The 27,569-nt window shown below is 35.6% G+C and overlaps 1 protein-coding gene across 7 annotated transcripts in view; it reads left to right on the top strand.

The window, feature by feature from the left end:
• The window catches only part of UTRN (utrophin), a 369,967-nt gene that overhangs the window by 331,759 nt on the left and 10,639 nt on the right, over nt 1–27,569 (top strand). For all 7 annotated transcript variants that reach the window (XM_064649024.1, XM_064649025.1, XM_064649023.1 and 4 more), the window contains 7 exons: nt 698–809; nt 8,472–8,608; nt 10,234–10,272; nt 10,515–10,580; nt 13,922–13,987; nt 21,218–21,376; nt 21,738–21,981. In XM_064649024.1, the coding sequence (XP_064505094.1) occupies nt 698–809; nt 8,472–8,608; nt 10,234–10,272; nt 10,515–10,580; nt 13,922–13,987; nt 21,218–21,376; nt 21,738–21,981 (823 nt within the window). The remainder of the gene's footprint in view (nt 1–697; nt 810–8,471; nt 8,609–10,233; nt 10,273–10,514; nt 10,581–13,921; nt 13,988–21,217; nt 21,377–21,737; nt 21,982–27,569) is intronic.

The following is a 27,569-nucleotide window of genomic DNA, read 5'->3' on the forward strand; positions in this document are numbered from 1 at the left end:
ATATATCATTGTAATTTTTTAAACTGAATTTTGTATTGTTTTTATAATTCATGAATTCTCAAGAATTTCATTTTCTGAAATGTGTTTGGAATTTCTGAGCATCAAAATTATTTACAAACACTTAAGCTAACTGTTCAGGGTAAAAGCATCTAAAAGTAAACCAGTCTGGCTTATAAAAGTTTTTTGAGATGCCATCTGAACACTAAATAGAGGAAAAGAAAAACTAAAGCCAATATGGTTTAAAGTCAGTAAAAACTTGAAAATTATAAATTCTTCACAGTCCATCTATGAAGCTGATGCCCGTAAGATTTTCTGCTTCAAAGTGACCAAGGCAACATATGTCTCTATATGGATATAGAGACAGGAACTTTTAAACACTCAGTGAGGTGTGCAGTGTCAGGAGGTTCTGTGAGGTGGGTTAAGAGGGCTGCAGGTTTCCTGTGTTCCCGTGCAGCTGCTGCAGTGGCACTGCATTGGCCCCTGGGTCTGCAGCTGTGATGAGTGTTGGCTGTGCCACATCCTGGTCACACACACCCACACACTTCAAAGTTCTTTTGAAGCTAATCCCAACAAATTCACAGCGTGGCTGCTGCTGCTGAAAACCAGGTGACACCATTTCAGAGAGTAATTTGGTTTGTGAGGCTTAATTAGTAGTAGACTTAAGAATCTTTAATCACTATGTTTAATGTCCCCATAGGTATCGGAGCTTAAAACATTTCAACTATGATGTCTGTCAGAGCTGTTTCTTTTCTGGCCGTACAGCAAAGGGGCATAAATTGCATTATCCAATGGTGGAGTACTGTATACCTGTGAGTACTAATTTACTATTTCTAAGAGGTAACAATCATTATTTGAATTATTTGAGGTCTAAATTTTTTACAGAGCCTTTCATCACTTCACTATTCTGCCAGGATTTCTTTTTCATATGTTTAGTAGGGCCTGTATTCCTACCTTTCTCTTTGGAAGGCATCTGGGACTTTGCTAGTGCTGCTGATTTTATGTGGACAGTATTTGGATTCTATAGAAATGGGTAGACATATCCAGCTGTGAGAGAACTTGAGCTTCACTTTTGCTTTGTAAAAACAAAGCTTGAATATTAAATGTAATTACAGTACTTGTATACTTGCGTATGCACACACACTATAAGGGTGAGAACATGTCAGAGAAAAAGGACTCACTTTACTATTGCTATACCATAGGAAAGAATATTTATATTCTAGTAATGCACTTTAATATTTTTGGAGAGGTGTGTGATCTTCGCTTTCAGGTCCAACATTTTACTTGCTTCATGAAAATGTGATTGGAAATATGTTGAGTTTCATTCTGCTGAGTTATTACTGTTGACAGGGATATTTAAAAATTGGTTTGTAGCTGAAAAAAATAGAATTGATAGTTTCTAACCAAAAATCTTCTAACCTCTGTGAGAGGTTTGCCTGCAGTAGCTAACACAAACTAATTTTAAAACACAGTATTTTCCTAATGGTGTTTCAAACACAATTTTCTGTGGAGATTTCTAGGAGTCTATCTTAGGTGGAGGAGTGGCTGGGTGGCTACATACAAATAGCACTTTCACTTTTTTGTCATAGTTGTTTAAATTCAAGAATTTTAACTCAGAAATAAACTAATAGGATAACTGTTATGTTATCTGTACAATAGTGCTGAAAGGTGTGTTTGCTCAGAAAAATTCAGACCAGAATGTAAATAGAGCTTATTCAGTAGAGCTGATTTCCAATAGTGTTGGAAGGTTCTTTGGGTTCTTAGAATAGCAAAAAGCCATTGAGTTACCTGACTGTCTTTTACTGTAGTTGTTAGACTTATTACCTGTGTTTTCCCTCTCTTTTACCTGGCTTGTGTCTTGTAACAGAATTCAAATTCTATGAAGTACTGTTTTCACTCCATTATAATCAGAAGAAAACATGAGTTATGTTAATTTATTTTCATTAATTCTGTATCCTAATGTTAGGATTTGATTGATAAATTGGCATGTCAGGCTATACTCTGAAGAATATTTTTTAAGTATGTTTGTTGTTTTTTCAGCCAGTTTTAATATTTGTTGTGTTTAGTCACTGTTTTTTCTCTTCATGCCTTCTCTTTTCAGAAATCATTTTCTGGTTTATTTTGTACTGGTTTTGTGGTATGATATAGGGCCATTTTTTTCCATTTTCCATTTTCTAACCCTCAAGATCTGGAGGTCTGTGAATAGACATCATTAAAAATATGGTGATACTGAGTTTTTACTTGCCTCCTTAGCTAACATAATCCAAAAATTTGAACATGTTTGGAATGTATTTTTCTTGGATTCATTTTTTATTTTCTCCTTATAAAGTTCTCTCAAACCTTATCTGTAGCGGAACAGAAATATTTTTTGTTACTACCTAAAATATACTGAAAATTCAGAAATCCAAGTATAAGGGGAATCAAAATAGATAATGCTGCTGGTCCGCAGGATAAAATGACCTTCCTGTTGAATCAGTCAAATACAGATTATATCTGGTATGAGGTATGGTACTATCCCTAGAATAGGATGGTATATTTCTGATGAATTCCAGGTTTTTTCCGAAGCAGCAGATTTGATATCTAAGAGAAAATTTTAGTTCTTGTTAAACATGTTCACGTTACATAACTGTGAACCATCTCATTTAAAACTAAAGACTGATGAACAGAAAAACATCTTCTGGAAATGGCTGGAATCCTCTCTTGTCCGTGCGACTAGGGATGGCTTGTATTATAATGAAGATTTCTGTTACTGCTACAGAAAGAATATCGTTTTAAAGCAATATTAAGTGTAAAATAAAGTAACATGATTAGAGTGACTGAAGGAAGGCAAGTGTATAGGAGGTAAAGGAAGAAACTTGCGGCAGTTTTAAGTAGAGCAGAATAAAAGAAACGGCATTTAATTTAGGTGACGCGTAAAATTAGAGGTCCAGCACTGACCCCCATTAATTTGAAATCTGAATATGAGAGTTGGAATTTTACTGAGGTCCTGCTGTAAGTACACTCTGCTAGCTCCATTTCTGTAAAAAGAAATGACCCATTACATGAACAGACTTACATGCCTGTTAAACTTCCATAATCAGTACCCACATGCAATCTGTTTTAACTAATCTCATCTGCACTAGGTCAGGAATAAAGAATTGATTTCACAAAAAGAATTCAGTGCTATTTATCCTTGCTGTTTGTTGGTTGGTGTGCTAATCTGTTGCTAAACTTGAATTCGTTTAATGTAATACAGTAGTCAAGAATTTCCAATTAGTAGAATAGCTTATATGTTTAAAATGAGTAATGCCTGAAAAATAGCATGGACCTAGGTCTGTGAAATAAAAGAAAATGTACCAAAGGCCAGTAAATTGTTCAGTAGAATCCATTATATTACAGTGCAGATAGCTTGAAGAGTGCATCTACTCTGCCTTTTCAGCTAAATTTAAAAGCTGTTGATGTTAAAATGTTACTTTTTTGGCCAGTGTTGAAAAGCAGAGTACGAATGCATGAACTCATTAATAAACCTAGCTTCTCTTTCTTGCTGCTAATGCATATTAATACATTAATATCAAGAATACTAGCAATAAATAGGTAAGAAAATGCTTCCGTTAATTAAGCTGACATTTAGAACTGTAGCTTAGTCACAGGTGGAGGCAAGACCATTTAATTGTCTTCAGGTAAGTAGTTAAGTGTAGGGTATGAAGGGATTTTTCAGAAGCACAGTAACTTCTAATTAAATTTAAAATAATTTGGAGAATGGCTTAAGGAATCTGTTTTTAAAATTAAATTTACAAGGGGACAGTTCTCCATTTTAATGAGTTTTGTGATTTGCATTAGGTAATAATTGCTTCAGTTTCAGAGTATGACCATTTACTCCACACAGCTATATGTATACTATCTGTAATGCCATTCAGCATTCTTCTTAACTTGCAATTTAGTTTTTTTTTGATGCTGAAAATGCAAAAAAATTAATAATAATGACTTGAGTTATGTCTGGTTTTCTTTCACCCAGGATTTAGAGATGGGTGTAACAAGCAACTGAAAACATTACTCTCTCTTAAGCAATAGAAATGCAAAGTTATTCTAGTTAGTATTCCACTTTTTTCACCTACTCTTTCTCTGAAAAGATGGAGAAACAGGATTTTTAATGTAGAATTTTACACAGAGATGTGTAAGATGTAAGATTTTCCTAGCATCTAAATCAGGAATGCTCTTATGTAACTATCTACATGGTTTATTTTTAGCTGTTTTGGAACAGAAATCCTCTCAATAGTGTCACTTGTGTTATATTAAGGTGGCTTTCTGTACCAATGGATCTTTGAATTTCAGATGGAAATATTTACTGCATCAGTTTTCATTCTCCAGAAGAAAACTCTCTCTTTGTTTTCACTTTGCAAATCCTATATTCCACAGCAAGGAATATAAAAAAAAAGCTTTTCTGGAGTAATGTAAAAATATCAAATCACAGTTCTGAACATTTTCTCATTGCAAGTAGACTTATTTCCTTACCATAATGAAAGTATAATCAATTTTTGTAGTTCTGTGCCACTCACCTGGCACAGCTCCTTATTTTAGGGAACTAATTTTTGGTAGCCTTTCTATACAAAACAATGGCAGCAAAGGTTAACCCTTTCATTTTCCAGATAAGCAGAATTTTATTTCCCTGGAAGAGCTCAGAACATGATAGTCAAGACATCAGAAATTATTGGTTCAATGGTAGTTTACCCTAGAATGAATTTTTTTCCAGGCACAATAAAGCTTATCTGAAATAGTGCCTGTTAAGACTTCTGCTCTAGATAAGTCATCTGAAAATTGAATTCCTACTGACATCCAGAGAAGACAGATACATTCCTGAACATCAAGCAGCCTCAGTGTTCTATAAACAACAAACTGACATAAGTAAGTCAGTGGTTTCATCTTGATATGCTTAGCAGTGCACCAGGCATGACACTTCACTGTTAACAAAATGGGATTGGAGCAATAAAGGAATAAGAAATTGTTTGGGCCTCCATTATTAATTTTTCTTTGAAAAAGAGAATAGTAATAAATAAATAACATTAAATGTATGTCTGTATTTTAAGTATTCTATATTATTTATTCACATATGTTTCATATATTTGTTATAATTTTTATATTATATATTATTTAATTTAGAGCTCTCTAACTGCTTTATTACATCCTTGGTGATACTTTTTCCCAATAAAGACTTGTTCTATTTCCAACATACTAAAAGTATACAGCGCTGCCTCCGTACAATCTTAAACATCCACTGGTCAGATTTTGTGACCAATACATCTGTTCTAGAGCAAGCAGCAGTCACAAGTATTGAGGCCATGTTGCTGAGAACACAGCTGCGCTGGGCAGGGCACGTCTCCAGGATGAAGGACCACCGCCTCCCTAAGATCCTGCTTTATGGTGAACTTGCCACTGGCTGCCACATGAGAGGAGACCTGAAGAAAAGATACAAGGACTCCCTGAAACAACATCTCAGCCTTGGCCATATTGATCAACATAACTGGTCTACTCTGGCCTCCAATCCGGAGGCCTGGAGACACACCATCTATAACACTGCTGATGCTTTTGAGAAAGCACGCAGGATCACTCTTGAGGAGAAAAGACAATGCAGAAAGAATCGTGTCTTGCAGAATATACCATCTAAGGAGTCTTTCTGCTGTGCCTTTTGCAATCAGATGTGTCTGTCACGTATTGGCCTCATAAGCCACCAGTGTGCCTGCAACAAATGTGGATAGAGCCTTCCCAAATCTTTGTTCGCGAAGCCTAGCCATGAGGATGATGGTGATGATGATGAAAAGTATACAGAAACTATTTTTTTAGCATATGTATGAAAAACATGTTTCAGCATAGTCATTTTTTTCCACTGCTTTCCATGAAATCCCGGTTCTTAAACTTGCATTGGATTATAAGAAATTTTATCTGGTATTCATTTGTTACTTATGATTCCATTTATGCCTGGCTGGTATATTGAAGAGTGCTAATGCCAGTTTGTTAGTTGTTACATATTTTCTTTTTGAGACCTTCTGGTACAGGTGTTTTTTTAGTTATTTGTGTGTGGCGGCCATGGATCTTATATGTTCCTTCTTTTCCTTCCTGAACTTTGTCTTGCTCTAAGAACTGAGATTTTAAACTGAGTTTGAAAGCATGGTCCTTTGGCTGAATATTCAGTGAAGAAAGGGATTTTTTCTTTGCTTTTGAAGAAGTTCTGAAACAATGGTGGTATTTGTGCTATTGATTTATGTGGAAGTAGTCAAGATGTCATGATGTAAGAAAATGTGCTGGGTACCTGTTTATTTTAATTTAGAAGATAGATTTTACACAGCAGTGCCTGGCTATTGATTTTTGAAAGGAAAATGTTATAGTACCTTGACATGATTTTGGATTGGATTGTATAATGTGGTTATATGCAAAAATAAGTAGAAGAAATATTTTGAAGAGTTGTATCTTATTTGCGTGTAGATTAAAATAGTTCTTTCAAATCTGCTCATATTTCACTGGTTAATATTTACTGTCCTCAATCAGTACACAGTCATATTAGTTTTCTTTCCAAGGAACTGGATCAGGCTGTCATACCAAATAAAGAATACACCAGAGGAAGAGTTTGGCAGCTCAGTAGACATTTATTTCTATAATGTGTAGGTACTAAAATTTTCATTCCTTGGCCTTGGGACAGAGTTCCATCTGTTTGAGTTACTGTTGCGTGAGAATAAGCAGCCCTTTGAGGTGTCTCATGTTCTTTCTTTGGATGGTGCAGTGGTTGGAGTAGATGGTTTCTGAGAACGATTTTGTGAGCCCTCCCAAAATCCACTTGTATTAAAATTGAGGGGTTCAAACACCTCTTAATCCGAAATTTGCTCAGTTGTTACTTGTTAAAGTCACATATGAGAAATCTACCAACACCAGTTTGATTATCTATAATTTCTATTATTTGTCTGATCTGCATTTGTAACTGTATTTGTAACTGCATATATTAAAATACAGAATTTGTAACTGCATATATTAAAATACATAGGGAAGTATTTTTATGTTTTGATAACAGAGAATAGAATCAGAATAGTTTGCCTGGCCTGCTTCTAGGCTTCTTTGTAGTATATCAGGGAAAAAGATTACAAAACTGAAAAAAATCTTTCTCTCTGTTTTCCCTATGGTTATCCATCCGCTTTTGCAACAGGCTTCTCCCAAAGTGGAGGGTACAGAAATGCAATCTGTAGTTTGTTACAGAGATTGGACTGGAAATCTGTAGAAGCTGTTGCAAATCTTCAGCTAACTCAGGAGGCCAATGTCCACTTTTTCTTTACTGCAGTTGCAAGAGGAAATGCTTAATAGTAACTGCTGTATGGGAAGTGGACTGTTCTGTTGAAGTACTCAGCACAGTCTGAGCACATATACTTTAAAAGCACACTATATACTACTGTTTCTTCCTGCAGATCTCTTTATTGCCATTTTCACCTTGTATTTTATGCTTGCATGTATCCCTGCTTTTGTAGAAGTTAGCTGAATAGTATTACCAGAGCAGTGCTGCCATTATTGCTGTGATTATTTCCAGTTAAACTAATTCTTAAAAGCAGTTGCTTAAATTTTAATTGTGTTCTGGGGGTGAGGTGGGGTAGGGAACCAGGAGGGATGGGGCTAAGCATTTGTCAGTTTTGGAAGAGGCTTCATCAGTCAGTAAAAAAGATGCTGGGAGGGATGGAAAATGGTGATTATAACTTGTAAATTTAGACTTGAAAAATCTGGTGGCTAATTTTGTCCTAGTCTTATCTTGTGGTAGTAAGGAGTAAGTTAGTAATCAGCCTGTGAGTTTGTTACTTCAGGCAGTATTTGTTCTTATCAGTCCTGCTTGTACCTTTGAACAGTGGCTGTACACTGGCTGTCACTTCATCTGTGGGGGGTTTTTTTCCACTCTCAAATGATACCGGTAGTGGCAGAAAATGCTTATGAAAAGCTTGGCCATTGAGAATGGTTTAGCACATATCACTCCCATCTTGTGATAAAGTTTTCCATTGTAGGTCTAGAATGGAAGGCAGTGAGTATTTTGGGGAACTTTGTGAATATAGAGGGCTGTATCTTTCCAACTGATTATGACAAACTGATAAGCCTTTTTTTATTTTTCTGAAAAATTAAATTTTTATGTTTTGTAGAACTGGTTATAAATGTGTAACTTAAAACTTGAACCTTTTTCAATTTTTTTCTAATTTGTAAACTAATTGGTAAATGCTTTTTTTGCTGGGAATTTGACGCCTTGCTGTTTTTTTCCAGAAGAAAATTTTTAGATGCATTATTGTTATTATTGTACCCTATTTCAGGATACTAAAAAGGCAATTTTAGCATCGTTAACATTTTAAAATTCTTCCTTGTATTCTTTTTCAGGGCAGTACCAGCATTATTAATCATTAATATTGATATTAAATAATAATGATTATTTAATTTAATGAATTAAATAATTTATTGAATTTAATTTCTTGAACTTTTTAAAGACAACATCTGGGGAAGATGTACGGGACTTCACAAAGGTGCTGAAGAATAAGTTCCGATCAAAGAAGTATTTTGCAAAGCATCCCCGACTTGGCTATTTACCCGTGCAAACAGTATTGGAGGGTGACAACCTGGAGACGTAAGCTTGATTTATAGAGTCACTGGAGTCACTAACCTATTCTATTTAAAAAAAAAAAAGAACTCAAGAAATAGCCAAAAACAGTTGCAGAGCCTTGTTCTGTATTATTTTGTGTTAGTTGTTTCATGTTATTTGCAGATCTTGCCTATTTTTTAAAAGTAACATATTTTATATTAGATTTTCGTAAGCATTTTACTATAAAGCCGTGGACTTTATAATGTCCATGGCAATGGACGAAGCAGGTAATGTTGGAGGGTGCTGAATGGCTGTTTTACAGAGAACACTTTTGAGGAGACTGGGCTTTTTGAACTGCATTGCCTATTTGGTTATGTCAAAATTCCTGGAATTAGAAGTCTCTGAGTTAATTAGGGTGCTACAGGCATCAGAAAAACAGGTGGCTTAATCAGAGAGAGCACTCTCAGTGTCTCCACGGTATTATTTATGGTGCTGACAGAAGTGCTTCACTTTATTTACTTGCTTGGTAGTTGTCAGCAGAAGACATTGTTACAAGAACAAAATTAAAATGTGTTGACAAGGTGCTAGAATTAGTTTCATGGATTGACTGTCCTTCACATGCTGGAGTCTGTGGCAGTACTGCGCTGTCTGAACATGGCACACTTAGCTAACAGCAGCTCATGTGAGGCTTTAGCATACATGCTCTGCTTTCATACAGCAGTTTAGTGCCATTGCCCTTGCTCTGTTTTCATGGCTGGAGGGCTGTGCATTTTATTTACAATAACCAAACAAAACTTCTTCATTAGCAGTTTAAGAAACAGGAGGAAGTAATCTGAAAACTGGTATTATTGATGGCCTGGCTTCTAAGGAAGCAATGCACATTCAAGTGTTAAAATGTTACCCACTGGGGCAGTCTTCAGCTGCCACCAAGACAGAAAACAAAACTGCTTTGATGTGATGAAAGTTTACCAATGCTGCCAGAAATTGGAATGTCAAAACTGTAATCACAGGTCAGGATAAAACTCTTTTGGTCCAGTCATGTGGGAAATATACAGATAAATTGCCAGCACCATACTGAGGAAACTGTTGGTATTGGTTTTCTGCCCTGCAGGTAGCGAAACACAGTAATACATTCCTTTTAATAAAAAAATTAAAATAAAAAATCCTTTGTAGTTACTCAAGTATGAGAATTTAGTATAATATGTATTTATCTCTAATTATTTTTATGCATAAGGAAAATAAGCGTTGATAACTGTGACTTATAGAGTGGGTTTTTTATTGGTAGTATTTTTTCCACCACATTTTTTCTAGTCATTTTTAGTTAGTTTAAGATGAAAGATCCAGTACTTGAGCAGAATTTAAATGAGTGGATTATAGTTTATGAACTGCAGTTCAGTCAATACCTCTGATTTGGATTTTTCATTAAATTGATTTTTATTTAACAAAACAAAGTGTGTAAGTCAGTCTCCTGTCCCTCTGTGATACATGGCAGTATCCATTGCTGTCTCTTTTCTTCATCAATTGTTGCTAATGGAAATAATCTGGGTGGGTTGCTGGTCAAAATATTTTGTTTCTCCAGCTTTCTCTTGCTTAAATGACACTACAGTTGTTTCATAGTTTCATTCTTTCTCTCTCTCTTTTTTCTTTTTTTTTTTGTGTTTTCCTTGCAGTCCTATCACTCTCATCAGTATGTGGCCAGAGCAATACGAGTGAGTATGCAGAACCCCTTTGTCTGAAAAGCCTAGTATGCTGGTTGTTTTCTTTTAGCTCAGTTGCAACTAATCTGATGTGCATGAACTATAGGGCATGACTAAACCAAAGCAATAACGCTGTCGGGAATATTGTGAATTTATTTATTTGTCATCAGTCTAATTTAATTTAAAAATAATATTGTCTATATCGTGAATTGCTTTAGACATCACTAATTGTTTTATTATTATTTTTAAACTAGTCCTTCCCAGTCTCCACAGCTGTTTCATGATGACACACACTCCAGGATAGAGCAGTATGCTACTAGGTAAGGGAGGCACAGTTTCTCATGAGTAGATTACATTTTGTGATTGATTCCTGCAGTTTTTAATATGCACTACTGGTTGGATATTATTTATTAAAAAGATATAATTCTCTGTACTTAGAAGTAAAATATTTTTAAATCATTAGCTTCTGATTGCAGTCATATTAGATGTAAAATAGATATGTTAAATCTATCATCTCTCATACAGAATGGAAACTGTTGCAGAATTGCATTATTTCTTAAAATGTACCATTTTTGTTTTGTTTCTTCATTTTTAACCCTTAAAATAAACCAAACTTGGTGGATGTATAGTTTTCCCAGTAGGATTCTAGATCCAGACTTTTGTTTTCTTCTGTGACGGGTTGACACTATCCATTACTGTTGACTTTTAACAGGGCATATAATAATTACAGATGTTTTATGTTCTTGCTTTTGTGGGATGACCCTAGTCCTTTTGTGATAAATATCTATTATGCCAAGTACATCTCAGCGTTTCTGTCTTTTGTTGAACTCTCTTCTGTACATTCACAGCTGGTGATCACAGAATCAGTAAGGTTGAAAAAGACCTCTAAAATTGTCAAGTCCAACTGTTAACCAAGCACAACCATGTGAACCATTAAACCATGTCCCCAAGTGCCTAAGGCACTTCCAGAGAGAATGATTCCACCTCTTCCCTGGGCAGCCTATTCCAACACCAGACCACCTTTTCATGGAAGAAATTTTTGTAATATCTAATCTAAACCTCACCTGTCACAACTTGAGGCCATTTCCTCTCATCCTGAGTTACGGATGTGGTGATGGTGAAGCACTAACTAGAGGTACCCTCTCAAAAATAAGTACCATGGGAACTGACTAGGCTTTTCTTTGGGTGTTTTTATTGTTGTATCTGATCTCTACAACTAATAAACAACATTAACTTTTTCAGCTTTTTTTACTAAAAATTCAGTTAACTGCATTCTTATTTATGAGCACCATAAATAAGCTTCAGAGCAGTTTCTTAAATACCTACGATACACTACTTATGATCTTTGCAGCTGGAGAAAAAGAAATAGGGCTGAAGGGCTACCCACAGTCAGCCTAATTTTTTTTTATTCCCCCAGCAGCGAATATTTTCATTTTGCACTAGTAGTATAGCACAGTGACACACAATGTCATTTTAGTCCTTTTCAGTTATTTGGAACATGTCATTCATATAGATCACCCAACATTTCTTTGAGTCTCTAACTTAGGCTGTGCTTTAATCAGTTAAAACCCCTGGACCAAATAAATTAAACTTCCCTAGAAAAATGTGAGCATTTTTTGTCTCCTTATATCCTTTTTTTCAGCCCTTGGTGCCACAGTGCTGTGACTTTTTGTGCCCAGATAAAGCTCATGCTCTGGACTTGCATTAGGATCATGGGAGACCCTAGGTGCAATACCTGTTTTACTTCTCCTGTCCCTCAGCTTTTACAAGTTCTGCTTTGGATTAGAGTAGCTGAAGATGGACCTTGCGCTAGTCAAGGCTCTTTCAGGATACAAAGCTAAATCTGTACCTGCTATGTGCAGACATTGGTTATCAAAATTAGAAACTTAATACTGAATACTGCATAAGTAATCTATCTAAAACTACTCAGAACTGTTTTTCTTCTAGTAAAAAAGAGAAGACATAATTCTATGTCTGTCATATAATTTTTATTGTGTCCTTTCTAGTTGGATCTGTTATGTGTATTTTTTTTATAAACCAGTAAATCTTTTTAATTGTTCTGATCTTTTCAGTTAAGCTTCTTTAAAGGAATAATATCAGGGCTTCCCGAATAAGACAGTGCCCAGCAGAAGCAGTGTATTAGGGCTTAAAGCCTTCACTGTCACTGATTGAAGAACATTCAATTCCCAATTTTCTGTTAACAAAGTCTCCTATCTGGGGATATACCTGGGGATACCATCTCCCTGTTCTGTTGTGCTGCATCACCTCTGAGTTTTTTCTAATTCCCTTCCTCACCTTTCAGTTTGTATCCTGCCTTGAAGGCTCTGCAACTAGAGTCCCTTCCCTGTCTCCCTCTGCTCCCTGATTAGGGCCATCTGCTGGTTTCACAGCAAATCCTTATTAATGATGGAGATGGTAAACGTGATGATATTTAATACTAATAGATATTTATTACTCACTAAGAGATTCAGGCTCCCAGCTCTAAAAAATACTGGGGGTTGGACTACTTTCCTATGTGACAAAGGGACTGTGAAGATTAATTTCTAAGATTGTTTCATCAAAGAATTGAAGATGCTGAGCTTTGCAGCATTATAAAGGTGACTGTAAGCATGTTGCTTACTGTGAAGTAGATCTGTTTGAGATGCCCCAGAGCAGAGATTATCTGATTAACTTTAGTCACTTTGGAGCTTGTCTTTCCCTTTGAGGGAGGTATTGAAACACAATGTCCCACCCAAACCGTGGTGGGATGAGACAATGTCATCCTGTGTGGCCTTCATTTATTCTTCTTCAACCCTGAGGAATAGTAACAAATGTACATATGGGCAAACTTGCTGCATATTAAAACACCCGAGTTCCCAATTCTTTAGGGCCTTGCGCACTGCTTTCAAAAAGAAATTTGAAGATTAATGTCTAATGCACTTGCAAAAATATATGTGAAGTGAAGATATCTTTATAGTAAAGGAAATAGCTGTATTTGGTGCAGTTAAATATATGTGCAGAGCATTGAGTGTTCCTAGATTTTTATGTATGTGTCTTCTGTACATAAGGTATCTCTTTCCTGGAAACTTGAATAGGTAAAAAAATTCTACTGTCATGTTGAAGAGCTGTGTAACCTTATATATACAGTCTAATAATGTAGTCTTTTTAGATTAATTTCTTCCAAAATGAGGAACTATAGGCAATGACTCCCTGCAATTACACTGCTTTTTGTGTTGTTTTCCAGGACTTGTCTGTCCACAGTGTGATATTATTTGCCAAGTATAATTTCAGATGTTGTGTGTGCTGTATTTAAAAAGTATTCATCCTCTTTTGTTAGTCCAGCTTTATAAAATTCAAAAAGAAAACCATCTGCAAAAACATCTGTAACTAATTTTACCATGGAAGTTTTGGTAATGCTAATGATAATTATACTAGAGATAGAAAATACATTTTTTTCTTCATTGTTTGGCAAGTAGAATTAGTTAATCATAGTGAAAGTTTCTCATAAGAGTCCTCTGGATTTTAGGTCTTTGCCACAAAATCTAGGAGTTTATTTTTAATCATTTAATCTTTTAATCAAAGATTGCCATACCTGAGCTGTTTCTAAGCAGACTTGATCTTCATATTACTTCTGTTTAAAGTGTGCAGCATGTTCTCTGAAAGGTGTGGTCTTTCCTTTCAGGCTCGCACAGATGGAAAGGACCAATGGCTCCTTCCTCATGGACAGCAGTTCTAACACAGGAAGTGTGTAAGTAACTCAGACTTATTAAGACTGTCAGCAACTTTGGTTATGTGGTATAATCTTCATGAGTTCTAACACAGGACTTTGTCCCAGTGAAAGCAGCTGATAAGTATGACCCCAAGGATGCCTGCATAAATTTAATTCCAAGCACCAGTTGTAGAAATTGGTGATGTTCACTTGTTGATGTACAGGAACTCTACATTTGTCAGCCATTCTGCTTCAAAAGTAGGCATATTTTACATGACTGATAAAAAGCCATAGCTCTATAGGTTCTAGTTCGTAACCTTTTTCTGCTTTTACCATAATATAAAAGAAAAGAAATCCTTCTGTGTTGGACAATGGAGTGGGTCAAAAGCTTTTGCTAAGTCCCAGTCAGCTTTCTCATTAAAATAAAAAAGCATCTGTATTTTGAAGATTCAGCAGAGCCCAAAGAGTCTTGCTACTTCCTGTTCATATTTCGGTTTGCTGTCTATACCTGGGGATATAAGCATAGTCCTATGTTAATCTTATCAACAGTTTTCTTTTTTTTTGAATTGTCTGTCACTTATATTGTAAAAACCTTCATTGAAATGCATTGATGAACCTGAAAGGCGTGGAACCCCTTGAATTGCTGATAAATTAAGTACAACTTTTTTCAGTGTAAAATTATACGAATGTTTTACCTCACTGTATCATCAGTTCAGTTAATTAAATCAGTATAGTAAGACTGCCTCTTCTAAATTATTAACAAATACCATCAGCATTTTTTAATAGGAAACCAAAGTTGTTCTTGTTCAGCTTTAGTTGGAAAATGCTATTGGTCTCAGTAATACTTTCATTTACTCTTTTTAAATCTAATAATGAAATTATTATAAATAATAAAATCAATTAATTATTCTACTCATGAGTGTAGTAAAATATTTTGCTTCAAAGAAGCATGTGACCTCCTTTAAATGTTTTCTCTTTCCTGATTAATTAACCCTCTTTGCATACCAAATAAAACTTTTTTTCATGTGAACTGTTTTCATGTGTTTCTGTCATTGGCACACTCACCAGTGAGAGAAATGCAGCCCTTTTGAAAAAAAAGAGCAAACAAACTGTCATTTGGCAGGAAAGCTGAAAACTTGAAAGCAGCTAAATGCTCATACACTTGGGTTGTGTATTTTGCAATTAATGAGCCTACTCATACATAAAGACCAAACAACCACTCATCCCAATAGTAAAAGGGCGGTGTATATGCTTAATTTTTACTGGCACATCACCTATTGATTTTAATGCAATTTCCTTGCTCATCTATAAAAATTTACCTTTATTTTAGAAAAAGAATCAACATAGAGAGCTTGTGTATCAACATGTGAGAGGGACCGCTGAATTTGGGTCTCAGTCCTGTCATCAAAAGGGGACTGTTACACAAACAAAATATGGACAAGAAAGTAACTTTGTACCCAGCAGCACCTTCTGTTTTATTTGCAGATCTATGCTTTCATTAAGGCGTAAATACTGAAGTACTCGAAATCCTGAAGGCCTGTGGTTTAAAGTTTAAGCCACTGTCATAGAATCATTTAGGTTGGAGAAGACCTTTATGGTCATTAGTCCAACTGTAAACCATACATCTGCCAAGTCCACCACTAAACCATGGCCTTAAGTGCCATATCTATATCTTTTAAATACCTCAGTGGTGACTCAACCACTTCCATGGGCAATCTGTTCCAATGCTTGACAGCCCTTTTGATGAGGAAGTTTTTCCAGAGATCTACAGAGCTGTGAAGTTGGTATCCTAGTTTGGATCAGAAGTTGTTGAAACATTGGGGAATTTAGGATTATAATTCTAAAATATAGCTTTTACAGTGTCATTTCAAACATTCAGGAAATGATTACTAGTTTGGAAATCAAATTCTTTGCTTCCCATAAGTGGAGTTATGTTTTGTGATCTTATTTTTACTTATTTTTATTGGTCATAAAGAGTCTTTCAGTTGACTGTAAACCTAGAACAGAGGCAGAGTTCCACTTGATATTGAAAGTTTCTGCTTTGGTCTTCTCAAGTTCACAAGTTCATCAACAGTACTTTTAACACTTTTCATGATTCAAAGATGTAAGAAGTCATCTACATTTGAATAAGAGAACTTCTGTTGTCAGATAAACATAATGACTTTATTTTCAGGAATGTTTTGCTATATGCCATTTGATTAAGAAATCACTCTTCAAAGAAAATTCTTGAGTTTTAACTAACCTATTTTCTTGAAAGTCATTATGACTTCTATCTAAGTAAGCTTTTATAACCCTCTCCTTCTGTAAAGATATGTGAATTCCATTAAAAATGCATTTTCCTTAATCAGAAAAATACTTGTAGAAAAAACCGAAAAGGTACAGTCTCTACTGTGGTATGTCCAGCTTCTTAACTAACATTCTAATGCTCTCATGCATGATTTTCTGGTACAAATACATTGAATAAAATTTTTTTTCCTTCATATAATTTTTTCAATACATTCAGCAGTTATAAATGTTTAGGCTAGGCTGTTGTGATGAATTTTCTTTGACTTTAATTAATGCAAAAACATCTCTATCTTTAAAGCAGACGTGCATCTTCACAAATGAAGATGAGCATAAGGAAAAAATGAGGTCTTTACAACAAAAAATGATAAATAGTGTCCCTAACGGAAAGCTGTGCCTCACAATTTGATAAATCACGGTGTAGTAGAATGAAAATAAAAATCATTAGGAAAATAGGAAAAGAGTGCAACTTATTCCTGTAATGTATGAACTATCCTATCTATCCCATACTGAAGACAGTTGCACTGAACACAGTATAAATACTTTCAGTATAAATGTAAATGTTTAATAGCTGTTTTCTCATTAATTACCTTACTGCCAGTTTTCTTCATGTCTGCAGCACTGTTGATGCTGTTTCACACTCATCTTAAGGCAGAGTTGGAACATATCTGAAGTTTAATTTCTGTGACACTTTTACCTGGCACTGCTACTCAATGTGTTGGAAGTCAAACTGGAGCCCCAGTATGTAGTACCTGAATACTTTGACATGATGTAAATGCTTAGAAGGTATCTTGCCACAATGAGAAATTAGTTTCACGTGATAGTAAAATTAGGAGAAGAACAAGTAAGTTAAAGGCAAAGCACTTTAAAGTACCTTCTTCAGCCTTATTCTAATATTTCTCATAGCATCAGAGTTCTAGATACACTTTATTTGGATAAAAATGCATGGTGCCTTAGTATGAGAGCTACAGCAAAAATGGAAGCTGCCAATGCAGTAAGTTCGCATATAGCCACATCTTGCTATCTCAAATCCAATTTAGCAGTCAGTTTTCTTAGGTAAAATAATGCACTGACGAAAAGTGACAGTGAGGAGATCTGAATTTTTCTTTCCATAGCATAGGCCAATAAAAGGGAAGCTATATGCAGCTTTATTTGCCTCTTGCTTCCTCTGTGCATAATGTATGTTTTGGAATAGATCTCTTGAAAATATATATCCACAAAGAGAAGAGGATATTTCAAAGGCTGTTTTCCCTAGGCTTCTTTATGGGAGTGTTTTTTCCTTTGAGATCTACTTCTTTCAAGTCTGACGTTCTGGGATGTGTTGTTTGCTGCTTTCTGCTATGGTGAAATGCAGAAAAGGAACTGCAGCCTCTGCTGTCGAAGGACTTCGTGTACTTCTAGTTTTTTCTCAAAGCACACAGGGTCTTCAGTAGAATAATCACCAAGAAAGAGCGAGGAGTTCATTGTGACTTGATGCTTTTATTCTGATTACTGATTGCCATCTTTTACCACTTCTGCAGAACAGAGTCCCATATTCTCAAAATTAAAGTATTTGCCTGGCATAGAACAATGACCTTATGCTGTAGGTCATTTGAAGCCCTGTCCTTGGACTCCTGTGCTACTAATGAATCTGTTCTAATTATAATCATGCGGTTGTTGATGCAGGTTCAAGGTTCTGGTTTTTTGAGCTAGTAATTTTGCAAGACAGACCAGAGTTGTAGAACACATGGTAAAAATACACTTTTCCTTCAGAAAACATCCTTTATCAAGTGCTTTCTCCAGTCTGTGAAAAAGCCTGCTGTCATTTGCAACGCGTGATGCCTAAAAAAAGAGCAATCAATATTCGCAGCCTGTTCAGTATGTTTTCTGAGACTATGAACCAGTGGGAGAGGAGGGAAATGAAATTTTTCTGGACTTAATAACTGTGAGACCAAAATATAAAATTATCTCTATTTAGTTGTTTTGATCTCACCTACTGGATCACAATACAGTCAAAAGTATCTAGGCATTTACTGGTAGTCTCTTTCTTTTGCTAAGGGGTTTATAAGTTTCATTAAAAAATGAGGTTACACCTAATGCAAAATTTTAACAGAATCTCAGATTTAACAAATTTAAATAAATATAATAAATCCAGCTTTACAGAGTTCTGTTTTTAAAAAGATCCATTTTAGATGACCTATGTATTTGTTTATAAATTAATTCATAATTTTAAAATGTAGACAGCAGCTTTTTGATGCCTGATTAAAATTACTAGACTAAACTAAATCATCAAACTTTCCTGACATCATCAACACCCTTTAACAAAAGAAGGCTGTATGTGTAGTTACATAGTATCACTTAAATTAACATGTAAACAGTGTTCTGAAGCCTGGATGTTAAAGCTGTGTTCTCTCACTAGCCTGCTTTAACACTGTTTTTCTGTGCTCTCTGAAGATGTGACACTGAATTGCCAGCATTCTTGGATTACTGTGGCTGTTTCGGTCACAGTGAGGGTGTTCTGCACATTTTGCAGGGCTGTGCAGCAGAGTTGGAAACCTACAGAGATGTTACATCACTTTGGCAAAAATTTAGTTATAAAGAGTAGGGGCTTTCTGTCAAGATGGCTAAAGGGTGGATAAGTACCATGAGATTTTCATTATCACATTGGGATCTGATCCAAAAGCCATTAACTGCACTAGCCTTTGTTTTAGTTTTAAGTAGACTAATGTAAAATAATAGTGAGTAATGATGAATTTCCCTGAGATCACTTAAGTACTAAAGAAGAGAAAGCAGTAAGAGGCCTTGCCTTTTTTATAGGTAAGGGGAAAAAAAGAAGGAGCACTGTTATGTTTCAGATAACACTGTTTGGATATCACTAATTATTTTGAAAGACTTAAATGCACATATAACCCCAATTGTATTTAAATTATATCGATGTGCTTAATGAAAAATTAATTAAATTTATTTATTTGTAGGGAAGATCCATGATGTCATTTCTTCTCATGAGTTTAGTACTGACTACAGCCAAGACAGATAAAAAATAACTGAGTAGGCATTATTTTCTTTGAAGTTTCTAGTAATTTTTAATAATTAGATTCCTAGTCCAGTGGATAGAACTCTCATAGGCTGTATTTTTTTTGTTTGAAGTTTTTTGTCAGGGCATAATGTTACTTGATGTACATTTCTTTGATTGTAATAGTCTAAATTTCTAAGAGAGACAAGATTCCAAGAGGAATCAGTACTTATTAAATCTTTGGCTATTCTGTCTTGCTTCTAATACTGTTGATGATATTAAAAGGATATTGATATACTGAGCTACCAAAAAATCTTATTTCAGCAGAATAAAATAGGGTCTTCCATTACACAAACAGTATGTATGCAACTCTCATTTGTTCCTGTCACTTGAGTTTCCTCCTTTTGTCCCAAGAGTTCAAATTTATTTCTGAGAAAACCCCCAATCCACATACATGGCCTTTAAAACATCTAATATATTTTACTTGTACATGCATTTATTTATAGATTATTTCTCACCACAGAAACAACTGCTGTGTCTTCCAGGATGTACTTTTCTAAATAACTGTTTTTATCATTCAAATGAGACTGTACATTTGGATCTTCTGTGATGAAAGATGTTAAATTGACTGACAGGAAATTTTAAAAAGCCTCTTGAAAAGCTCCATTACACTTTTATTTGGAAAATAAATGCTTTGCATATAATGAACTTCCTATTTTTTGCATGAGTTTTCAAAGGCAGTCCTTGAGGTTACTTTTCATTCCATAATTGGTTAATAGCAGAATTCGTAACTGCTACTTTCCATCAGTAGGAGGGAAAAGGTTAGCATAAGAAATATTTTTCATATGAAAAAGTCTCTTTTCTAAGTGATATCTGAACATGTGTATTCATACTGCCCATGTGTGTCTCTCTGTTGTTGATCATGCTTTAACTGCAGGAGATCTTTAGGGTAAACTATGTAGGGACAATACTTCACGGTTTCATAGGGTATGCAGTCTTTGGTTTGTAATCAGGCAAAGAAGGTGGTTGTAAGAAGGGTTTTCTTCAGCATTCATACTCCTGCAGCAATTTCTCTCTTAAAAAAAAGAATAGTGTATGTTTTTCTGCTGTTGACTCATCCTTTTTGAGTAAGCAAGGAAGCAAACTGTTTTTAGGACATGGTATCCTTCACTTTCTGTCCATCTGACTTTATCGAGAAAAGCCAGCAAGTAGGGAAGTAAGGTACATCTATACAAAACCAAATTCACTTGGATGTTAAAGCATAATTGAAAGTATCAGGACTTCTATATCTCGGTACCATGAGGTAATTTCATGCAAGTCAAGAGGAGGACAGTGTTATAGTTTACTTCTCTCCCTGAATCTATAAGGAGGAGATCTACTGCCCATGGAGAATTTCAATGTATTGTATGCGTATATCAAAACAGGGAGAAAAATGGAAAATATAGTGCTAATTCAAAACCTGTAGCATTATTTTTGAAGCATTGTCGATCCCTTTGTGCAGTGTACAGTGTTAGCTAGATACATGATGATTCATTGCTTTTGAGTTCTTGGAGAATTCTGTGGGGTTTTTTTCTCTAATTTTCTTAGATAAATTGAACACACCAAAATTATCTCCTCAAAAATATTAAAAATGTCACCTATTTATGGTTAAAAAAAAGGATCTAATCTAGCAAATAGCTTGTTTGTTTTACTTACTTTTAAGGAATTTCAAATCAGTCATCTTTGGGTTTTATTATTTCTGATTCTTGTTTTCAATTTCTTTTCAAACCAGCAGTAGCATTTGTTCTTTATGCATACATTTAAACAAAATTATCTTTTACACTACTACAGATAAATCTTTTTTTCCTGTTTATACGGTTTCCTTTCGGTATGTTTTTTAGGCTTAATTCCTTCTCTGTTAGTCCTTTTTCATAAACAAACAAAATCTCTCAGCTTGACAGAGATAATAAATGTTTTACTACTCTGTCTTTATCTGTGTTGTTTTACTGTTTTAGAGAGGATGAGCATGCCCTTATCCAGCAGTATTGTCAGACGCTGGGAGGAGAGTCACCTGTGAGTCAGCCACAGAGTCCTGCTCAGATACTCAAGTCAGTGGAGAAGGAAGAGCGAGGAGAGTTGGAGCGTATCATCGCTGACCTTGAGGAAGAGCAAAGGTCTCATAATCATCCTACTGGTGTCTGAATTGTCACTTCATTGTTGTTTGAGCCATGCATGTATTATGTTGGAGATGTGAAAGACCTGGGAGTCATGATTTTAGCAAAAAACACCAATCAAGGCATATGTTGTGCATAGCCTGGCTCTGTTAAGTAGAAGAGGGAGGGTCTGTGAAGAAATAATTTAGTTCTACTTCATTGCCTTTTTTATTCTCTCATAAACCACAACTCAAGGCATTGTCTTTGTATGAGATTTTTGTGTTGTTAGTTGAAGGTGATAACATCATTTGATATAAGAAGTTTTTTTTATTTGAATTTACTTGATCAAGTCATCATTCTCCTCCTCCTCTGAATATGCTAGGAGTCTGCAGGTAGAATATGAGCAACTAAAGGAGCAACATCTTCGGAGAGGAATAAACCCTCTTGCATCACCTCCTGATTCTGTTGTGTTACCTCAGCATGCTTCTGAAGATGCTGAGCTCATTGCTGAAGCTAAACTCCTGAGGCAACATAAAGGTCGCTTGGAAGCAAGGATGCAGATATTGGAAGATCACAATAAACAACTGGAGTCTCAGCTTCACCGACTACGGCAGCTACTTGAGCAGGTATGTGTACACTGATGTCTTTCCCCGGTGTTGCTGTACGATGGATTTCTTGGTGGAACAAAGGCCGTGTTCCAATTTTACTGCAGATATTTTAACCATACACTCTTGGTCTGTTGCAATCAATCATTTCTAACAGGAAGATATATTTTTCCCTACCCTCTAGTTTAAGCCATGGTGAAAGTCAAATGAGCATGAAATGGTTACAAGTGCTGGAGTGATCAAGGTAACTTATGAAACACTGAGAATAACAAGAGCAAGAGCAATAGGTTTTCGTTAATTAAAAAGCATAGGAAGAAAATGTGTACCCTACTCCAAGTAATGGTGCCATTCGCATCCTGTGTTTGACTTCAGTTTTCGCATCTTTCCTTAATTAATTTTTTTATTGGTTGTCACCGTTAGTCACTCAAACCTCTCTTAGAATGCCAGAGACAGATGGCCAAAGATATCTCTGAAATGCAAAGAAGCAATACATTACATAAAAAATCCAGTTCCTCTTGAGCTAGCATATTTAGACCAATATGCTACAGCAAAATGCTCTTGCACACAAGTAAATGCTGGAGGTAAGAGCCTTTTAGCAAATGCTGGAGATTGTAGGGTGTCTTTTTGGGGGGAAGGAATGTTGATTGCTTTTTAAGTCAGCACATGCACATTTAGATTATAAAAATAACAGCAGCAACATATACCAGGTGTTGTTAGAGATGTTAATTTGTACTATATCATATTCATCACTTGAATGATGAAGATACATTTGTATGAATGTTTTCTCCTAACTAATCATTACACTTGGGTCAGAGTACAGTAAGGCAAATAATTCCTGCCTTCCATGAGTCAAGTGACTGGCTACATGTAGCAGAGGATTTAACTAAGCCAAGAAACAGACTGCATAAGCCATCAAAATGGCCTAAGTTCCTGCTGTAGATGATACTTATTCACCCTTTAAAACTTTTTTTTTCATAACGTAGCTGTGGATGATCTTACAATTTTGTAATCCTTATAATATTCTTAGTAAGACCTTTGGGGTATATATGTGTGTTGTGATAAAGAGAGGTAGTAGTTTCTGCCTTTGGAATTTTCTAGGCATTCTGCAGCTTTTGGTTTCAGATGGGTAAAGTAGAACAGAGATGACCTTTTTCAATATTTCTGATGGAATTCTCTGTGGGAATCATGCTGTACTTCTGATTGTTCCAAGTGCTATTTTCAAAGGTCTTCCTGTTTCTCCTCTGTTATTTAATAAAGTGGAAGGTTACAGAGTCAAGTTCATGAGAAGGTCTGCATTATTGCTTTTATAATATATCTCTGACTTTTCAATATGCCTTACTTACATGTATCCTTACTTTATTTAGCAGATATTTTGCAAGCTGTTTCCAGGATGTTGAAGCTACTCCCCTGATGGAGACTAAGAAATTATAAATAATTCAAATTTTTAGTAATGTTCTTTTAAATTTCTTTATTTTGACATCAGTTATGAAGTAGCACTGAATTCCATTAGTGCCCCCTTTCTGAAAAAATGACCACTCTTCAGCATGTTGTTCTGTCAGCTAGGCCACTACTGTCTGTGAAAGCCTTTATTGCTTTCAATGCTTGGGGAAGGACTTTATCAGAAGCTAGCTAAGGATCTAAGTATATTTATTTGTTTCTTTTGCTTTTAATGGCTGTCCCAATTATTTTTAGTGGATATAAGGAACATGTTTTCTTATTAATGAAATGGATGATTTGCATGAAAGATACTCATAAGTCCCAATGTCAAAATATATAACAACTCTGTAATTACTAGTATTAATGGACACAACTGTCTTAGAGCAATTTCTTTGTCATGGCTGGCATTCCATGCCATATTTCTTTGTCTCTTCTATCAACAGCAAGTCTCTTCATTTGTGTTTTCCACTCAGCCTCTTGACTGTTGTTTGGGTTAATAACTTGCCACTGAGTAAAAAATACTGGATCTTCTTTTCTCCTAAATATTGGAGTGAGTCTATGTACACAAAGATATTTGGGTAGAGAGTCAGTGAAACTTAGAAACTTTCATGTAATAACTGTTTAATCTAGATGAGAGCATTCTAGGACGTTCTTTAGAGAGCACCTTTAGCAGAAATATGCATGTATCCTCACTGCACATTTGTCTACTTCAGGTCACAGTTTCGAGGTTACCATACTATTTTTATTTTAGCAACCCCCAAAGGATTGGTAGCTGTCACAGAATGTTGTCATTTTTGTCTGCCTGATTGATTAGAGTGCCGAAGAGGAAGGTGAAACAGAACTGGCATGTGACAGCTTTGATACCAACATGTTAATCAGACAGAGAATAAACAAAGAATCCATTTTCCTTTTTCTTTCTTCAGCCTTTATAGATACTGCTTTTCCAAAGTCAAAATGAGACCTATTATGAAGGGCATTTAAAGTCTGTTTGGATTTTTGGCTGCTTTTCTGAGCTACTGAATAGAGGTTTCATATTGGATTTGATATTGAAGTTAATAGGAGCTAAAATCATCTGTCAACAGCTATAGGATCAGACTTAAGAGACTAAATAGGGACAGCAACTCCTCTTCAACTGAAAGCAGAACAGCTTTATCAGAAGAGCAGAGGAAAGGGGTTTTTTTCTTTTGTAGCTGGGAGAATAAGTCTGGAGCAAGAAGAAACTTCTGTAATGAATGTGGTAAGGAAATTGGCATTTTTGAGGTTTCCTGTTATCCAGATTGGGGATTTTGGGGTTTAGTTTGGTTTTTAGCAAAAGCAACAAAAGGCAAGAAAAGAGCAGGTATGTCTTAACTACCCATTAAGCCACAGAGCACTTCAGGCTCTTCTTTGGGAAAGACATCAGCAGGATGCACAGTGAAATAAGGCACTGTAGATCAAAACTCATTGAAATAAATATCTCCTTTGAAATGCTTTAAAAACTGCTGTAATACAGAAAAATCCCCCAGTTTTGGAGTTTTCTGGAGAACTTATCTATCCCTTCATATCTTTATTTGATTTTGCCTAAAAAGATGTTTGAAAACTCCCTGAGACTGGAGATGGAAACTTCCCCCTCATGCCTATAGAGGCATGCTCAGTATCTCTGCTTTTATTCCTTTCAAGAAGCAGCAGCAGGCATATTGTAACATGGAGGGCTGTTTGCTTTTGTTTTCTGTCTTAAGGGTTGTCCACTGAGTTGTTTTGAATAAGAATACATTAACTTCATGATGTCTGAAGTGGGTTGATGATGGAATTGCTCATATTTTGTAGGTGTTACGCAATTGGGATTAATGGTTTTCTACAGGGGTTTTTTTTTCAGGTTCTCTGCCAGTAAAATCTTTAAATCATGTAAATACATGCAGCTATATCCTCAACTATTTTGCATTTAACATTTTCCAGTACCTGATTATTATACCACTACCACAAACCTTCCCTCTCTGCTCCAAACCCCACTCTTCAGCGGCTTAATTGTATTGTCCTGAATTTTTAAGAAGAAAGGTTTGTTTTGTTTTGTCTTTTCTTGTTATTGCAGTCACTGGAAATATGTAGCGTAACATTTATCACCGTATTTAATTGAAAATGAAGTAATGAGACATTACCCTCTGATTAGGAGGAGATGGCGTTTTTTGGGGTTCTGTCTTGTTTTTAAATCCAACTGCCATATTTCATTCTGGCTGCTGCAGCAATATGTAGTACGTTAATGTAAGGTATTCCAAGTATGTTTTGTTTTCTCTCAGTTTATCCACTGAGCCCTTAATGCTCTGCTGTGCTTTTTTTGTCATTTGCAGTAGTACTCCTAAGTGGTACCTTCACTAACTCATCACAGGAGTTTGTAGGCATTTCCTTTCCATCCTAGTTAGTGCTGACGTTGCAGAACCTCACTATCCTTCATCTAGTCCATGTGTTGCTGTGCTGCAGTTTTGTACGTCCAACACAGATCTTCTCTTTTCATTCACCCTCGGTCATCTTTGCATAATCCATAGTTACTGCTTGAAGAGGGACAGAGATCCAGTCCAGATGCAAGTTTGCATTTTGAATGATTCACATTCTCACTGTTCATCTGTTTGTGAAGTGAGCAAGCAGCCACTCGTTAGCTTCGTTGTTCTGTATTGAAGTGACTCTCAACCCTTGAACAATTTGCCTTAGCTCTTTACCATTATAGCTCTCACATCATCTTGAACAGTGTTTCCTGGCTATACAGAGTTGCCTGGGGTTATTTACCCCAGGCTTCACTGATTTAAAATCACCACACTCATTGTTCCTAGACTCTGTAGCTGGATTGAAGCCTGATGCTGAGTAGCAAATTACTTAGCTACTTGATAGTAATTCACTGTTCATAGAAGTATCTTGACAGTGAAACCCTTCTTTGGCTTGAAAACATTTCCATTTTTCTTTGTCTTCTATGCAGAGCAATATTTCTTGGTTTATTCTTTTAGTCAGAGCTGGTACTTGGTATTATTATGCTGAAAGAGATGAGATTTAGAGGAGAAAAAATGGTTTGCTGAGTGCTCAAGGGACCATTTCCTTCTAACTACTGTCTATGGAAGAAAAAGTATCTTTCATTGTTCAACAATCTTTTGCTTTGTTGAAGATTTTTTTTGTTAAACTGTAAGTTATCTCAAAAAAATGGAGTATTGCAATTAAGGCTGTGAGGTGCAAAGGAGAAAACTTGTGTGCAAATTAACAGCCATTCTGTATTTTAACTCTTTGCATTGAGTTTTGTAGCTGTTCTAGGTACTTGCTCAGTTTCAAAAAAATCTTAAAACCAATTGCTTTTTTTATTACTTCAGTATCTGCTTTTAATAGTTTTACTTAAATAACCTGCTCTTTAAGCTATTTGGAAGTCATTTGAGAATTTGCAATCAAAAAGATAAATGATAGCAGCAACCATTTCAGCTGCATCCACCGCAGATGTAAATACTATTTCACCTATTTCTGTGTTTTTCAGAACAATCACTTCTGGAGCTCAAATATTGTATTACTACTCTCTTCCTTAAAGGATTTTTTTTTACCAGAAAGAAGGGAAAGAAAGGAAAAAATGCCTGAGCAAGGTCCCTTCCAATAGTTAAGTTGTTATAGTGAAGAAGTCTTATGGTCTTTTCTTATTTTTGTGTCCATATATGTATACTTATATGTAATCTCAAGCACATACGTGGTTACAGCTAAATGTAATGCAGAATTTAGGTGTTTGGTTATTCAAGTGAAATTAAGAGTCCAGAAAAGCTTGTTTTCAAAGTATATAGGTTCCTCCTTGTAATTTTCAGAAGACTACATAGTAGTGCTTTTCCTGCAAATTTGATGTCTCCCACACTCTTGAGAAACAGCGTCAGCAAGAGTGATGGCTTTTTAGATATAGCAAAGTTGTTTTGAATCTGTCTTTAGTCTTCACTTGATTCTGGAGTTTTACAAAACTGTTCATAATGGAACAGTTGTTTCTAAGCATGACTAGTCATCCTTGTAAAGCTTCTCAGGGGACCTCAGCTGAATGTCCCCTGTGTATGTGTATATGGATGTATATATTCATACATATAAATACAACCCCAGTAATCCCATTGTGTGGTCTTTCTGCAGAGCTGGACAGAGAGCCTTGGCAAACTGTGTGAGTTGTACATTACACTGTGTTTCTCTGATGCATG

This window comes from Pseudopipra pipra, chromosome 3, assembly GCF_036250125.1.
Source record: "Pseudopipra pipra isolate bDixPip1 chromosome 3, bDixPip1.hap1, whole genome shotgun sequence".
Classification (NCBI taxonomy): Eukaryota; Metazoa; Chordata; class Aves; order Passeriformes; family Pipridae; genus Pseudopipra; species Pseudopipra pipra.